This window comes from Mchenga conophoros, linkage group LG3 (genome assembly GCF_057382185.1).
Source record: "Mchenga conophoros isolate Kocher_MC1m ecotype Shallow Benthic linkage group LG3, M_conophoros_male_GT1.1, whole genome shotgun sequence".
Classification (NCBI taxonomy): domain Eukaryota; kingdom Metazoa; phylum Chordata; class Actinopteri; order Cichliformes; family Cichlidae; genus Mchenga; species Mchenga conophoros.
In genome coordinates, this window is record NC_140528.1 from 19488865 (window position 1) to 19506840 (window position 17976).

The 17976-nt window shown below is 42.0% G+C and overlaps 2 protein-coding genes across 2 annotated transcripts in view; one reads left to right on the top strand and one right to left on the bottom strand.

Moving 5' to 3' along the window:
* LOC146577576 (protein NLRC3-like) overlaps positions 1-17976 on the bottom strand; it is a 72998-nt gene that overhangs the window by 13563 nt on the left and 41459 nt on the right. The gene's annotated exons all lie outside the window — the stretch shown is intronic.
* On the top strand, positions 8137-12089 carry LOC146577577 (neuroligin-2-like). Its single transcript, XM_085269737.1, has 4 exons — positions 8137-8175; positions 9896-10085; positions 10643-10955; positions 11261-12089. Exons 1-4 carry the CDS (start codon positions 8137-8139, stop codon positions 12087-12089), a joined length of 1371 nt encoding a protein of 456 aa, XP_085125863.1.

Sequence of the window (17976 nt, forward strand, 5' to 3'; positions counted from 1 at the left end):
AGATGGCGAGTTGAGCAGTCGCACGAATTAGGAGCTCGTTGAACTTGTCCCAGAATTTACTTTGTGTTCGTTATTGTTTCCACTCGAAAGTAGTAAAATGACTGCCCCAAGTATAGTTAAACCTGCTAAATTCAAACTCGACCTCAAAAAACAAGAAACAACATCGCCATGTGATGGAAAGGAAGACAGCAGAGAAGGAACGGATCATGACTACGAAGAAAAAACCTTGAAAAAAGAGTGGACGAGCAGCTAGCTGACCTGAGTGTGCAATGCAAGCAAGCTAGTACGATGCTAGCCAGCCTAGCCAAAGCGGTTCAGTTCAACTCGGAGGAGGTGAAAGAATGTAAACAAAAGGTTAAAGAGTTGGAGAGACGAAACGAGCAGTTGACCAAAGATAACTACGACCTCAAGGAGAGAGTGTGAGAGCAAGAAAGGTACAAAATGAGGTGGTGCCTCCGGATTAAAGGATTAGAAGAGAAAAGAGATGAAGGTGTCAGATCGCTGGTTATTGGAATTCTTGGCAAGATCGCACCTGATATGATATCAAAGCTTGAAGAATCTGTGGATGTGGTGCATAGAGTTGGGAAGAAGATTGAGAACAAGGTCCGACATATCATCATTCTGTTTGCTCTGAGACACGTGAAAGAGGAGATTTGGCGTCGCACCAAAGATTCGGCTGTCTGTAAGAACGGCGGTTTCCACTTCGCTGAGGTACTGCCGCGGGAGGACTGGGAAGAGAGGAGGCGGCTGTGGCCGCAAATTGAACAAGCCAGACGGGCTGGGAAACGGGCCTTTTTCCGGGGTCCTCATGGATACATCGAAGGACGGAGGATCATCGACGTTGAATGAAAGACTTGATGTAAGACTGTATACAGTGGAATATTATTAATGGGACAAAAGAGTTCTACTTAAAGTTAAAGGTTATTAGTCACTGAGTTGGTGACAAGTGTTACAATTTAAACTCATGTTTATATATTTTTCTTTTCTTTTTAAAAAAAAAGTTATTTTCTTAGCATATTCTTATTATGGTTCACTCAAAAATTTCTTTTGGTTCATTAAACGTTCGGGGTTTGAAGGAAATTGTTAAGAGAAAGGCACTTTTTTTATTTTGCAAGGGGCAAAAATGTCACTGTCTGTTTTTACAAGAGACTCACTCTGTGGATGCCGATGTTACCTTTTGGGCTAATCAGTGGGGAGACAAGATTCTTTTCAGTCGTGGATCTAACAGATCTGGAGGTGTGGCGATTTGTTTTAATAAGTTCCCAGGGGAGATTATAACATATAAAGCTGATAGTGAGGGTCATTGGTCAACTGCAGCTTGAAGAGCGAAGGTATATTTCTAATTGTTACAAATCTTTATGGACATAATAACGAAGGTCAAAATAAACGTCTATTGGAAAATCTAACAAATGTTATTTCAGAGTTTAAAGTTATGTACCCCACAGATTACATCCTAGTAGGAGGAGACTGGAACATGACCTCAGATGAATGGATGGACAGATGGCCTCCTCGCTTAGGAAGGAGGCAACAGAATAACATTATTGAGAACTTTTCTAGTGATAATAATTTTACAGACATTTGGAGAAGTTTGAATCCTGGAGTTAAGAATTATTCATGGTTTAAACCTAATGGAGAAAGCAGGTCAAGAATTGATTATTGGTTAGTGAGCGATGACATTTTGAGGTGTACTTCACCATCTAAAATCTCCAAAGCACCCCTATCTGATCACTGTTTCATTGATCTTGTCTTAGAACCAACAAGGATGAAACGTAGTAGCAGGGGATATTGGAAATTTAATGCCAGCCTTTTAAATAAGGACAAGTATTGTGATAAAATTAGACATAAAATTACAGATATAAAAAATGATGACTCAGTAGTGGGTAATATACAGAAATGGGAACTTATTAAATTCAAAATCAGAGAATTCACTATAAAATTCTGCAAAGAACTGAACAGGGAAAAACGGGAATATGAAAGTAATTTACTTCGTGAAATAACTCAGTGCTGTAGTAAAGAAAAACTAAACGTGCAAGAAAAGAATAAATTGATGGAGTTACAAACTAAATTAGACGATCTTTACCTAGAGAAAGCCCAGGGTGCCTTTATAAGATCGAGAGCCAAGTGGATTGAGGCAGGTGAAAAGAACTCATCATATTTTAGTAAGCTGGAAAAGTGCAGACAGCAGAGAAATCTAATCTCAAGCTTGTTGATAAATGGGACTGAATGTAAAGATTTCAGAAAGATTGGAAAAGAAGTCTTCACTTTTTATTCCAAATTGTACTCCTCAGAATATTCAGCAGCTGATTCTGATAGTTTCTTTGATAAGATTCATAATCTCATCCCATGTATTGACAAGCCGTTCAAAGATCTGTGTGATTCAGAGCTTAAAATTGAGGAACTGGATTTGGTGGTCATGAAAATGGCATTAAACAAGTCCCCAGGGACAGATGGACTCACTACTAATTTTTATCAATTCTTCTGGAAGGACCTAAGAACTTTATTGTTTGATGCATTAAAGGAATCGATAGAGAAAAAAGAAGTGATGCCGAGCACGAAACAAGGGCTGATAACCCTGATCCCTAAATCGGGTAAGGATAAAAGAATTTTAGACAATTTAAGACCCATCACCTTACTAAACACTGACTATAAGATCCTGTCTGGAGCTGTAGCTGAGAGGCTAAAGAAAGGCATCTCAAACATTATCAGTGAAACACAATCAGGTTTTTTGAAAGGAAGACTAATTCATAACAATATTAGGCTGGTTTTGGATCTCCTTGAATACAGTGAATTAATCCAAGAGAGAGGGTACATCCTGTTCTTGGATTTTTACAAAGCATTTGACTCAGTTGAACATACGTTCATATTAAAAACTCTGCAGTCTTTTGGTTTTGGAGAGGAATTTATCAATGTTATAGAGATGCTATATAATGACATTAACAGCTCTGTTTTGCTAGAACATGGTACATGTTCAAGGTTTGAGGTTAATAGAGGGATAAGGCAGGGATGTAGCAGCTCACCACTTCTGTTCATCATGGTTGCTGAGCTGTTGTCTATTTTGATTAACAACAGTCACATTAAGGGGTTAACTGTGATGGGTGAACAGATAATAATCAGTCAGCTGGCAGATGATACCACCCTGTTTCTAAAAAATGAGGACCAGATTCCTTTAGCCTTGCAGGCGATCAACCATTTCTCCAAAGCTTCTGGCCTACAGCTGAATATTAATAAATGCAAAATTCTAGCTCTGCATGAGTGTCCCCTGCAAGCAATAAATAATATGCAGATCAAAAAAGAGGTGAAGTATCTGGGCATTGTAATTTGCAAGGATAAGACATCAACAGAAAATAAGAATATCTGTACCAATATAGAAAAGTGTAAGTCGATTTTAAACATGTGGCTGCAAAGGGACATAACTCTGTTTGGGAGAATCTTGCTAACCAACATGGACAGTCTGTCCAGACTCATCTATCCAGCCTTTTCTCTGCCCATACCTCCAAAACTAATTAAATCTATAAATACTCTTAATTTTAGGTTCATATGGAGGAACAAATGTCATTATATAAAGAAAAATGATGTGATTAAGAATTATGAAGAGGGTGGGGCTAATGCCACTGACTTTGATGTTATGAATGGTGTACTAAAATTGAAATGGTTAAGATCTTTCATTAGGAACAAAAATTCCTTTTGGAACATTATTCCCAATGTGATTTTTGGCAAAATGGGTGGAATAGACTTTTTGTTACGTTGTGACTTTGATTGCAGTTCGTTACCTGTTAAACTCTCAGCTTTCCATCAGCAGGTCCGTCTCTACTGGAAATTAATCTATAAACATAGCTTTACTCCTCACAACACCCCTATATGGAACAACAGGTATATCCGTTTGTGTAGGAAATCTGTGTACGTGGATGAATGGAGATCTAAAGGGATTTGGGCTGTAGCTCATTTTATGGATGATAATGGGGTCTTACTAAAACATGAGACGTTTTGTGAGAAATTTGATGTAAGATGTACTGCTAAGAGATATAAATCCCCAGTGAAAGCCATCCCAGTCCCTTTGAGATCAATGATAAAAGAAGATATTGTGCACTCTAAAATTTCTCCTGGACTGAGGCAGCTCTGCATAGCTGGAGTTGAATTTGGTGACAGCAGGTTTACAAACAAAGTGATCAGGAATATTTTGATAAATGAAATTTGCCCTAATCCGGTTAAAAGAAATTATATCCTGAAAGAATTTGAGACCATGGAGGTTAAGGCGATAAGAAAAAAGTCTACAGGGAGAGCAGAATTATTAGGCAAATGAGTATTTTGTCCACATCATCCTCTTCATGCATGTTGTCTTACTCCAAGCTGTATAGGCTCGAAAGCCTACTACCAATTAAGCATATTAGGTGATGTGCATCTCTGTAATGAGAAGGGGTGTGGTCTAATGACATCAACACCCTATATCAGGTGTGCATAATTATTAGGCAACGTCCTTTCCTTTGGCAAAATGGGTCAAAAGAAGGACTTGACAGGCTCAGAAAAGTCAAAAATAGTGAGATATCTTGCAGAGGGATGCAGCAGTCTCAAAATTGCAAAGCTTCTGAAGCGTGATCATCGAACAATCAAGCGTTTCATTCAAAATAGTCAACAGGGTCGCAAGAAGCGTGTGGAAAAACCAAGGTGCAAAATAACTGCCCATGAACTGAGAAAAGTCAAGCGTGCAGCTGCCAGGATGCCAGCATAGGAAAATTGGGTTGAACAGTGAGACTGCATTTGTGGGTTTAGAAACATCCAGAGCATCGCAACAGAAAGGTAAATAAAAAAAGTAAGAGAGAGAGAGAGATAAAGAAATAAATGAACTAATAATACATAAATGAATAGAAAAATAGAAAACACACATGTAGAAATTGTCACATGTGAAATTGTTTTTGGAGAGAATCAGAAGTGAGACAGTTTGAATCCACAGTTCAGCGCAAAGATGCAGGAATTAAATCTGATTATAAAAACACATCGAGGCAACGAAGACCAGCTTACACTCAATATTAATATGAACACACAACATACACGCAATGAAGACATGCTTACACTCATGAATGTGAATACATGACATAAATGCTGAATGGTGTAGATTTAACACACTTAAAGGCTGAAGCTGAGGAATAACTCAGGAAGTTGCAGGACAATAGAGCGACTTTTGTGACAAGGAAAAAGAGACTGGGAGGACCAACCAGTGATTAGAAGCTTAAAGCAGGTTTAAAATAGTGAATTAGAAGTGGTTTCCAGCTGATTGAGCAAAAGAAGTGACGACTGTAGAAATAAAAATAAAAGAATAATAATTGCATTATGCAGCAATGTTTTGAATATGCATTTCTGTTGTCAGGGCAACTTCTCGAGATGTGACTCAATATGCAAATTAGTTGAATGAGTGGGGACAGAAAAAAAAGAAAAACTCAAGTTTCCTGTCTGAGACATGAGTGAAGTTTGCATTGAGAGAAATATATCTGTGACTGTGTGAGAAGAACTGTTTGGTAAAATATATGATAGCAGCCGCAGGACAATTAAATAAAGTCTGTGACTAAGTGCAGTCGTGCAGATCTGGAGAAGAAGTTTATAATTTAGTGATGAAACATTGTTATAAAGTGTTTAGAAAGGGCTTAATGGGAATATTACTGTTGGGCAAACTGTGCGGCTTTAACAAGATTTTCTGTGTATTTAGCAGGTGAAACTCTGTCAGCTGACTTCAGACTGTCAGGAAGCTGAAGAACCTGAGGCCAACCACTGAAACATGATGTGGGCAAAATGAACAGAGGGAGGGATTTTAAAGGTGAACATTTAGGACTTACTGCAAATGTTACTATGTCAAAGTTACTGTGACTCAAACAGAGGAAATTCTGATTTTCTTATTTCCACACCCAGCATGTTTTGGGTGTTATATGCTATTAAATACTTTTAAATAAATTAAAAAGTATTTAATAGCATATAACACCCAAAATATGCTTCGGTTCACATTTAACTCCAGAAAATCATCAATCAAAACATGGATATTACCTGACCACAGATTCGTGGTGACGTCACTGCTCTTTTAACTGTTCGGTGTCTTTGTTTGTTTGCTGGTTGTAGAAATGGTTTATATGAGCTTTGAGCTGAGAGTCAGAGGTTTCTGTGGACACTGCTCATGTCGGTACTTATATTTCTGACCTTTTCTTATAACCGATTAAACATGATCTCCTCCCTTTTGCCCCCATTTTTGGTGGTGTAGGTACAAATGATCAGGCATGACATTCTCATAATAAATAAGATACTGCAAATAATTATTTCTGCATTTGTGCGATTGAAGTGAATTGAAAATGTGTATGAAATGACACTGTTTTAAAGATTTGGCCTAAATAATTTTGGAGTGAATGAGTCTAAACATGATGACCTAACTAGTGATACCCTGTCACTCACACACACACACACACACACACACACACACACACACACACACACACACACACACACACACACACACAGCATGTTATGCCAGTTTCAGCTGAAACTATGTTTCAAACCATGTTCCGGGTTTTTAGTTCACCATTTATGAGGCTTCAAGAAGAAAATAAAAGACAGATCTGAATGTTTGAAAATGTTTTGGAAAGATTCTGTAAAGATGAGATGAAAAATACTCAAAGGATAAATTTAATTGGTTTATTATTTAGATAAGTTGAAAAAAGTTAAACAAGTAAATGAAGAAACAAGGCAGAGGAGAGAAAAGCCCAACAATCCCCTCTGAGCAAGCAGTTGGCGACAGTGGGGAGGAAAAACTGCCTTTAAACGGGCAGGAACCTCCGGCAGAACCAGGCTCAGGAGGGGACAGTCAACGGCCGGGACTGGTTGGGGGGGTGAACAGAGGTGGAGCAAGACGAGGCTACATCAGGTGAGGAAGCAGTAGCCTCTCTCCTCCGGAACAAGTGGAACCATTTTTTCTTTTTTTTCATGCACTTTTCCACGAGCGCTTTTTTCTCCAGGATGAGATTTCTCAGCTCATCGATGGTTTCTGCGTTTTGTTCTTCAAGTTTCTCACATCTTTGTTCCACCTCTTCCAATGTTGCTTGTTGTTCTTCAAGCTTGTCTTTGAGTTGTTTGGATGTTGCCTCCTGTATCAGCTTGTCCTTGTGCATGTCTGCATTTCTCTGTTGGACCTCTTTGTGCTTGTCTTCTAACTGCTCGTTTCTTTTCTGGATTTCTTGGAGCGTGAGCTGCAGGTCTTCATGTATTTTGTCTTCTTGTTGTTTTTGCGCCTGCATTTGAGTGTTTTCACGCTTCAAGTTATTGAATTCCACCAAAATCCCCTTAACGAGCTCGGAGTTGTTTCTCGCTATCTGATCGATCCTTCTCTGCATCTGTGAGCAGCGTTTCTCCAGTTTGTCCTTTTCTTCTTCCACTTTAGTTGCTTTGTCCTCCAGCTGATTACAAAACTCTTGCAGTTTTAGATTTTTAGACTCAAAGTCCTGGACGACACGTTTTCCTTCTTTCAGTCTTTCCTGCTGTTGCTCTTTCTGTTGAAGAAGGTCTTTATTTTGGCGCAGTGTTTCATCCAGGCTTTCTTTCAGCATGCGGTATTTTTCCTGCATGCTCTTCAGTTCGTGCTGCATGTCTCGTTGCTTTTTGTCCTGCTCTTCCTTCTGTTGGAGGAATTCTTTCTTTTCTTCCACAGCTTCATGGAGCTGTCTTTGGAGGAGCTGATTCCTTCGGTCCATGTATTGGAGATCCCGTTGTATCTTATCAGTCATCGTTTTCTTGTCTTGGAGCTGGTTGGTCATTTCTTTTAGTTCTGCACTCTTTTGCCTGTTTTCTTTAATGAGGTGCACAATCTGCTCTCGGCTCTGAGCAAACTTGATTCCCCAGCCCTCATTAATAATTTTTATGTCCGGCTGGCGCTGTTGTCTGTCTTCCAGCTCTTTATTTTGGGCTTCCATTCGTCTACATTTGTCCTCCAGTTGAAGTTTCTCTTCTTCAATTTGTTGCATTTTTTTCTGGAGAAGGTAGTTTTCCTTCCTACTCTCCTCTAACGCCCTTTGGAAGGATGAGGAGCCATTTGGGGAAATTGGCCGGCCACGCCAGGAAGGAGAGGCGGCGTAATCTTTTTGAATTGGTTGTTTTTTCCTTGGAAACATGTTGGAGTTTCTATACGATGACTTTGAAGAGCTTGTGGTGAATGTTTTGTAGGCTGCAAACACAGATGCTGCTGAAACGAACTAAAACTTGCTGTTTCTCACCCCTACTTAAGGAAAAACATCAAAGGACTTAAGATTCTTAAGATCTATGACATCATCACTCCCTAAGCCAATGAGATTGTCACAAGACATTTTGGAATGGGGTATTTTTTTTTTAACTGTTTTCAAACTTAACGTAAAATTTCAGTGTTTCCTGGTTGTGGACTATTGGTTAGTCCAGCCGATTAAGAAATTAATTGTCACAAACATCCCTAATATTATATAACAGACGACAGAAAACACGAGTTTTTTTTCTACTCAATAGAGGTATAATAAAAGTTTTTTTAATTATCCTACTTTTTATAAAAGAGAACATTTATTAAAGATTATGTATTTAATTAAAAAACTCTGTTCATCTAAAGCAAGGGTCAGCAACCTTTAAGACCCAAAGAGCCAAAGAGCCATAATTGGCCTATCTGGGGTTGAAAGGCTCGATAAATGCACGGCGTTTCGCCAGGTACACCGGCTTCCGCGAGTGTGACGCTTATTTTGAGCGATGAAAAAATAAGAAAATATAATTTTATTTGTATATTGCAAAATCACAATAATCTTCCAATTTAGAACTACAAGTTAAAAAAAGAACTAACATAAATAAAATACACTTCAGCTAATTTATTTTCACAAACCACGCGGAGCCGCACTATAAGGACTAAAGAGCCGCAGGTTGCCGACCCCTGATCTAAAGGGTTTAACAAAAAGGGGGAGCTTCCTGCTGGAAATTGAAATGTCCCCATGTCCCCACTGGGCGATCGTGGCTCAAGAGTTAGGAGTTCGCCTTGTAATCGAGCCCCGGCTTGGACAGTCTCGGTCGTTGTGTCCTTGGGCAAGACACTTCACCCGGCAAGACACTTCACCCGGCAAGACACTTCACCCGTTGCCTACTGGTGGTGGTCAGAGGGCCTGGTGGCGCCCCAGGGTGGCTGTAGCTACATCACCAGTGCGTGAATGTGTGCGTGAATGGGTGGATGACTGAACGTGGGTGCTTAACTAGTTAAAAAAACAAACAAACATCTGTCTCTTATTTTTTATGTCACACAGGAAAGAAGCTTCAATGTCTGATGAGAAGACATTAATTTGTTGGTGTTTGTGGTGTTTGGTGCAGTTTTCTTGTTCTCTGGCTTGTTGTTTATTTACAGTGGAGATGAAGATCTCTAACAAGTTGATTTGTTCACATTTGCACATCTTAATTTTTAAGAGGAATGTGTTTTTTGAGTTTGTACACTATATGCATGTAAGGCAACCGTTTCCTTTTTCTGTATTTTTGTGTGCTGCTCTTTTAACAAAAGGGGAACAAAAGACATTTAAATCGACCTCAGATGATTTGTTTAAATTTTTACAAGGTCTTACTGAGGTGATGCAAAGTGAAACATGCTTCTTTTTTGGTAATGTGCTGGAAAAGCTTGAAAATTGACCTTGAATGTGCTTAAAAAGTGCTTGAATTTGACCCTAAAAATGTGTATGAACCCTGCATATATTGCAGTATTTACAGTTTATAGTAGGAATTTCATGGCAACAGCTAATCTTTATTTTGTTTACTGGGAAATGAAATGCTGCCAATTCACAAAGCTGTGCTTCAGCTGCACTTCCTGTTGTAGACTTGTGATGCACACAGGCTCTGTCCCAGCACTCAGCATGTTCTTCCTTATTTGCTCCACCAGGGGGAGCTCCTAAACTATGACATCCTGATAGGAGTGAACCAGGGAGAGGGGCTGAAGTTTGTGGACGACAGTGAGGACAACGACGGCATCTCAGCTGCGGCGTTCGACTACACCATCTCCAACTTTGTTGACAGCCTCTACGGCTACCCAGAGGGTGAGGACGCCACCTCTGTACACTGCTACTTTTTCAGTTATTCCATTTTACAGCCTCCTCTCACTTAACTGCATTTTGCAGCATCATCAGGTTTTGTCTCATTAGGAGCCGCGTTTGTTGATTTGTTCGTTTTTTTCTGTTTGCTGTATTCATTAAAATAAACGGATAATCGTCAAAATGACAAATGTGGACAATTATCAAAGCTTACATTACAATTCTGACAGCTTGAGTTCACATGAATTTTCAAAAGAATATAAAAAGCTGTGAAAGTGCTTTAAGCGTTTAAAACATGCGAGTAAAGAATGGAATCAGTAACATGTGAGCCCAGTGAAGTGCATCAAACAAGACAAGCGTGCTAAAGAGAGCCACTCATCCACATCACGGCGTGTCTGCGCCTTAACCTTTGAGGCTCTGTGGGCAGTAATGCTATCATCCCCCAGGTAGTGGGCTCCCAATCTCAGTGTCGGTGTTTCTGACAGATCGGCCTGCGAACCCCTCACAGCCGGACCACAGTCACAGTACAGACATGTTTGGATAATGCAGTCATGCTTCCTCTCTGCTGCCTGTCACTCCTTCTGTTATCCTGTTATCAGAAAGACTTTTTTTCCTCTCTAGATTTCTCACTCACTTCCTGTTTACGGACCACCAGTGGGTGGCACCAGCTGTGGCCACTGCCAAACTCCATGCTGAGTTTCAGTCCCCAGTTTACTTTTACACGTTCTACCACCACTGCCAAACCGAGACGCGGCCCGAGTGGGCCGACGCCGCGCACGGAGACGAGATACCTTACGTGTTCGGCGTACCGATGATCGGTGCCACGGACCTGCTCCCGTGCAACTTCTCCAAGAACGATGTGATGCTGAGCGCTGTGGTCATGACTTACTGGACTAACTTCGCAAAGACTGGGTAGGCCTCATGTCACAGTAGTGTAAACTGTACACGTTACTGTATGTTCACTGATAGCCTTCTAGTCATGTTGAATACTTGAATCTGGGTTGCTAGTTTAATTCCCGTGTGGCTTTGAAGAATTGAACATACTGGTTCACCAAAAGCATCCAGATCCCAGAGCAGCCGGTTGGTCTTAGATAGTTTAAAGGTTGCACAGAGAATGGGCCTCCTGTCTGTATTCAGTGTATTGATGCCACATGTTACTTATAATGGAGACTGAATATAACTTTGAACTGAAACGTTTAACCTTTATGCTCCACCAGGGACCCCAACCTGCCCGTCCCTCAGGACACCAAGTTCATTCATACCAAGCCCAACCGCTTCGAGGAGGTCATCTGGACCAAGTTCAACTGGAAGGACAAGCAGTACCTTCACATCGGTTTGAAACCTCGTGTCAGAGACAACTACAGAGCTAACAAAGTGGCCTTTTGGCTGGAATTAGTCCCTCATCTTCACAGCCTGCACGACGTGCTCTTTCCCACCACTACGCGCTCCCCCGCAGGCCGTGACCCCCGCACCATGAGGCCCAGAAACAACGTTCCTCGAACCACTCGTCATCCTTACCCTACCTTCCCATCAGATCCTGAGCCCGAGGGCTCAGAGCGCCCGCCCCAGGACCTCTTTCCCAGACACACCCGCGACTACTCCACCGAACTGAGCGTGACAGTTGCAGTTGGAGCGTCGCTCTTCTTCCTCAACATCCTGGCCTTCGCCGCCCTTTACTACAAGCGTGACAAGCAGCACGAGATGCGCCGGCACCGGCTGTCCCCTCAGCGGGGCGGCCCCGCCAACGACCTGGCTCACAGCCAGGAGGAGGAGATCATGTCCCTGCAGATGAAGGACTGGGAGCACGACGCTCACCACGACATGGAGCCCCTGCGACCCCACGACATCCTGCGGCCCGCCTGCCCTCCCGACTACACCCTGGCGCTGCGCCGCGCCCCCGACAACGTGCTGCTGATGACGCCATACACCATCACCGTGATCCCCAGCACCATCACCAGCATGCAGCCTCTTCACGCCTTCAACACATTCCCCTCCACCGGCCACAACAACACCCTGCCCCACCCCCACTCCACCACCAGGGTATAGTAGGGACAGGCCCGACACAGCGCCACCTAGGGACCAGGAACACTGGCTCTGCTTCCGCTCTGGAAGGGAGGCCTCTAGACGTGGGCCTTCGTTCTGTCCTCTTATTCTCTTCTTTCTCCAAAAGCAACTCCACCTGCTGCGTCATGTGCTGTAAAACTTGGCAGCTCCCTCCACTGGTGGCATGTGGAGGTGCAACTGAAGTGTCCAGCAGCAGATGAGCAGTTTGGGGTGGGTGACTCAGATCTTTCAAAGATACTGTTTTCAAAGACGGTCTGCTGTTTCCAGGCTCAAGACCTCCAACATTTGTCAAAGGGACGAATGCTCTCTCGCTCCTCGCTGTTTTCTCTTTTTTACGTTGGCGTCATCTCTTTTTCCATCTCCTGTGTGTTATGTGCACATTATGCTTCTCTTTTCTACATCCGTGTTTTATTACTGCTCTCTTCCTCTCATTTGACACGCCTCCCTCCTGCTCTTCTCTAAAAATTCCCGATCTGCTGAGCAGTTTGGAGGCGGGAGGCGTACACTAAACATATAACTATGAAAACACTGATATCTTTCATTCTACCAGCATTTTTAGGTGCCAAGTAAGTACTGCTGTGTTTCATTTCTCACCGAGGGAGAAGAAAAACCAAAGAAAAATAGAGTATCGCTATTTACCGTCAACTAACAGAGTTCTGTCATGTTCTCATGACAAAGTGCCAAACTGGCCTCAGTCGTGATTTTCTTTCTTCCATCTTCTCTCTTTTTGTTGTTTTGTTTGAAGCATTTGTTTAATTGTTGTTTTTTATTGTGTGGAAAGAATTTTTCTGAAAATATAGATATAGAGAAATGATATTATATATAGTTCTATATAAAATGTGTACAAAGGAGAAAGTATATAAAAGGGTTTTCTCAGTGGGGGATCTATGCATGAATTATTTTTAAAGACGCGGGGAAAAGGACACTGTACCTGTCGATGCACGTTTCCCAAAATCTAAACGAGTCATATCGCTCCATGTTTGCTACTTTTGGTTTTTGGTTTTCTCCCGCAGAGTAAGAGCATCGCAGGAGCATCGCAGGAGCTCCTGAAGTCAAACGACGCCTCCCAGCACTCATTTATTAAAACGGAGTCGATGCCAAAAGTCTTAAACGTTAGAATCAAAGCAACAGCTGTGAACTCAGTCATGGTGTCATGTGCAGCCTCCGTCTTACTGTCACTACTTTTTCATTTTAGGGTACGTGAGGTAAAGCGTCCGTCGATGTAGCTTGATTGTACAAAATTATTTTTCTACGTTATTAACAAAACAGAGCAGAGACTGATGCTGCTCCTGTCTGACCCCCTTATGTCTGCCACATGTGTATTCTGACTTCATATCATCACTGCTCCCTCCCTCCTCCACTCTCCATCCTACACCGCCTTTGTTATTTAACACCGACCCCCCCCAAACTGATAATCAGACAAATTCCCAAACAGCTGACTTCACTGTGTCGACACCGTTCCTGACTATTTCTGACCTCAGCTCAGCTCTGCTATTATCCTCACATTAAGGGTTCGTTCACCTGCCTGCAGATGATCTGTGAGCTCGTCGGTTGTAAATTAAACTCTAAGCACACTGAGGGTAACCGGGAGGCGTTCAGGGCCTGCAGTGCAGAGCTGCAACATGAAAAAAAGGGATGGGGGCTCAGATCTCCTGAACAGGGTGGAAACAACACGGTGGGTTTGTGCTGTTTGTGATTCCTGCTCCGTCACTCTGGTGGAGACCACTGCAGCTCAGCAGCGCTCCCTGCTGATCCTCTGATGAAGATGTCAACAGTATGTAAACTGAGCTGATGTGCTGCTGTTTGAGCCCACGTGGTAGCGTACGTCCAGTATGGGAGAACTTAGTCACCGGTGCTGTCTTTGCTTGTGCTCTAGCTTTAGCCTGTTTGATTGTTTGTTTTCTATTTTATTACTGCCTAAAAGGGGAGGTGGGGGAAACACATGCCTGACTTCTCCTGTCAGAGGTTTTGTAAGCTCAGTGGAAGGGAAACGTGCACAATGTAAATCATAAAACAACTGAGTGGGGCTGTGCTGCAGGTGGATCAGTGCTGTGGACAGTAGCTGTGGAAAAGAGACTGGACAAAGACTCTCAGCCTTAAATACAGGACAGAGGATGATCCGATCATCTTTCAGCTAACAGTGTCGAGCAGAAGGACGGCCGGCTGATGCGTCCGTACGAACCCTTTTGTACTCACTCCTGTGTATAAGGAGGTGGCGAGGGGTTGTGTAGTTAACCTCAGTGATAGGTTTGTAGCATAAACCTATTCGTTGGAACGTTAAGGACAATTTAATTACATAGCAAAGCAAGACACGAGTAGGCAAAGTTCTTCATGTTTCCCGTGCACGGGAGAGAAACGGACAAACGCCGTTCCTTCGCTTCACCCCAGTTGCTCTCGTCCGCTCCCCCGTAACACTGCTCTTTTATTGAGGTTACATGAATATACATATGACGTTCATTAACATATGACGTCTACATACAAACAAAGAGTACGTTGCCTGTGCGTGCGTGTGTGTGTATGTGTGTGTGTGTGTGTGGGGGGGGGGGGTCAGAGTGTGACCCCATAAAGACTTCCCTAAACCTGCTGGTCTGGAAGTCCAGCAGTTCATCTAAACAAAAGGCACTTAGCCTAAATCAGATATAGATACATTTATCCTAAATGAACAGAGGGAGTGACTTTAAGTCTGATTTCAGACTATGTCAGTATTAGTTAAGCCAAGAGTCGGCAAAAGCTTTATGACCCGGAAAGTTCTAATTCCCACAACATATTGTTGGATTAGTAAGCAAAACTTTTCTGTGATGAAGATTTTTGGGGTCGTTGTTTTAGTGATGGGTTCATTCTGTCAGTTAGCTTTGGCTTGTTTTCTTATTTCAATAGAGGGAGTTTTACTAAACATGGACATGTCGAGGAGCGGCTCATTATTTCTGTAACAGTGCACTTAGAGAAAACTGTCAGGTGTCGCCCCCTTTGGTGATGATGTTTTGTGCTCTGATGAGCTAATAATCAGCTCTCTTTTCCTCCTTCTTTGTTCTAAGCAGGCCTGCAAGATTGAATTAACAGCGCTGTAAAACATTGTTGTGAGAGCAAATATAAGGTGAGCTTTTCCAGATTACAATGGGCTGAGGAAAAGGTCACCTGTGGGAACCTGCCAGTTCCTGTCTAAAGGATTGCAGCGAGTCAATCCAGTCCAAGATCATAAAGAACTCTTTTTCTGAAAACAAAAGAAAGAACAAATAAATGAGCTCATATTGATGAGGGTGGAGACTCTGATGCTTTGCGCGTGAGGCTCCACTTGTCTGCTGTGCAGCCGTGACAAAGACTGGACCAGCGTTAGGATGAGTAGATGCTGACAAACAATTCACGACGCCGGTAAGAAAAGGGTGGATGCTTTGCTTTGCTTTTGGCAGGAGCACAAGAGAGAGAGAGGGAGACCGAAAGGTTCACATGAGAGTGGAGCTGCAGACTCCACCCTTGGGCGGCTAATTTTGGGTTGCTGATGTTTGCTTTAAGAAAATGTTGTTTTATTGACTGGGTTTAGATGATGGTGTCACATTATATTGTTGGGAAAATGCCAAATGCTGAAGGGGAGAAAATGTTTGATATTACTGATGTTACCATTAACCAAAGCAGGCCACTGTAGAAGTCAACGACATTTTATAGAAGGAAAATAGAACCAAAGCCAAATGTAGGAGTTATATAGGGGATTGGTGGACTTGTCACATTCCAAATCCAGTTATGGAACAACAAACACTGGTCCAAGGGAAAGGGCAGGTGATACGAGGTGGTGCTGGAGGGAAACGAGCAAAGTAAAGACAGCAAACCTATTTTGGTTCGATTTGATAAAGTCAGATTAAAAGAAGTACCATGACACTCAGAGGATCAACGTGAAACTAAAACATACGCACATTTTGTATGAAGCACATGACTGATAACTGTTGTGTTTTAAGTTTAGTTTCTTATAGCACAGAGTGGATCACAGTGAGGGAAGGACAGGGGGGGAACTGAGTTTAAATGTGAAGTTGATGCTAATATACAGGTTTTGTTTCTAGGTCGTTCTGGGGATGCAGGCTCTGGGTGGAGCCAGGAGCTGAAAAGATCGAACATGATAATTAAACTGATTTTATTATTTAAACACAGGTTTGCAGGCCCGGAGCAAATATACTCGAGAGGAGAATCGCTGAGGTTTTCTGAGAAATGATCTGATGAACCTTTTTCTTTTAATTTTCTAGTTGTGGTTTTGTTTGACACATGAAGATGTGTCAAAAGGGGGAGTTTTAGGTCTAATTTGAAACAATGGATTATATGATCGATGATGCAATTCTACACTGCAATCATCGAGTCCATCCTCACCTCCTCCATCACCGTGTGGTACGCTGGAGCCACTATCAGGGACAAACAGAGACTGCAGCATGTTGTGCGCTCTGCTGAGAAGGTGATTGGCTGCAGACTCCCATCTCTGCAGGACCTGTACGCCTCCAGGACACTGGGGCGTGCAGCTCAGTCACAGCTGACCCTTCTCACCCTGGACACAGTCTGTTTGACCTGCTCCCCTCAGGCAGGAGGCTCCGGTCCATTCGCACCAGAACCTCTCGCCATAAGAACAGTTTCTTCCCCTCTGCTGTTGGACACATGAACAATAACCGTATGACTGTTCCCACCACTACCACGTGACCCTACGCTGTGTTCACTGCATCAGTCCATGTTTGGCCCTGATCACCACCTGCACTCATGTATATATCTTTCAACGTAGCACTTTTAATCCTTATTTTTATTTTTATTTAAGTGTTATATGACAGTATGTTTGCACTGAAGCACCGCAGCAATTTCCTAATGTTGTAAACCTGCTCAACATTTGGCAATAAAACCGTTTTTGATTCTGATTACTGTCAGCATTTTAATCGCTAGTTTAAAGGCTGCAGCTGTTGCTCTAACATAAATGTAACAGGCCTCAGTGCTGGTTCTAATAGTCTGAGCTGCTTCCAGCTTTATTTGTGAAGAGCACAGCAGCTTACAAAACACGTAGCTAGCTCGTACAGCTGCGACGTTAAACTTTCATGAGCTAAGATGACCTTAAAATAACGGGGCTACGTGTGGTGATGCTAGCGTTAGCCACGTTAGCGCGTTAACTTCACAGGTGGTCAGACTGAGTAAACAGGCACTAAGTCAGAGGTTGGGCTCTCCGTTTCGCTGCAGGATCCCTTCATTCATGCAATTTATGCAGTTTATTAAAGTGCAATTGGAAAAAGGATTTTGAAATGCAGTTTTTAAAAGCATTTCAAAAATCAGTTTATTAAATGGGAATTCAAAAATGAATTTACAAATGCAGAATTTATTCTATAATTCATTACTTAAGCACAGAATTCTTTATTTCGATGCGCGTGGCTCTTGTGGTCCTCCATACAGGAGTGAGAACGTGTTGGCATTTGGGTCCTCCTTCCCCTCATCATAGTCTGCCACGCAGGCCGTGACAGAAAAGCCCACTAAAAGAACGCCCACCAGACCAAAGCAATGGTTTTGACTTGATCAGCATTAACCCCGCCCCCTGACTTTGATGGGTGAAGCTGACAAAAAAAAATGTATTTATGAACAGCGATGCAGGGCCAGGAGTAGCAACGTGAATTAAATAAATACATCATTAAATAATTCATTAAATGTGTCAGTAAAATAATCAAAATAGAAAACAAACCAATAATTGATTAAATATGTAATTAACTAATTTGAATTGTATATAAACAAATATTGAAAATTTTTAAACGAAATTAATGGATAATTCATTATTAATATATATCTTTAATTGATTATGTAGATTTTTTAAATTAATTACTGAAATAGTTCATTCATTAGTGATGCATTTATTTAATGCAACCAT

Excerpts from the sequence above, each read along its gene's own strand:
- LOC146577577 (XM_085269737.1), top strand. The coding sequence starts at position 8,137 with ATGTTGGAGTTTCTATACGATGACTTTGAAGAGCTTGTG. Across the intron at positions 8,176-9,895 it reads ATGACTTTGAAGAGCTTGTG|GGGGAGCTCCTAAACTATGA; the intron begins GTGAATGTTTTG and ends TTGCTCCACCAG. Across the intron at positions 10,086-10,642 it reads TGTACACTGCTACTTTTTCA|AAAGACTTTTTTTCCTCTCT; the intron begins GTTATTCCATTT and ends TCCTGTTATCAG.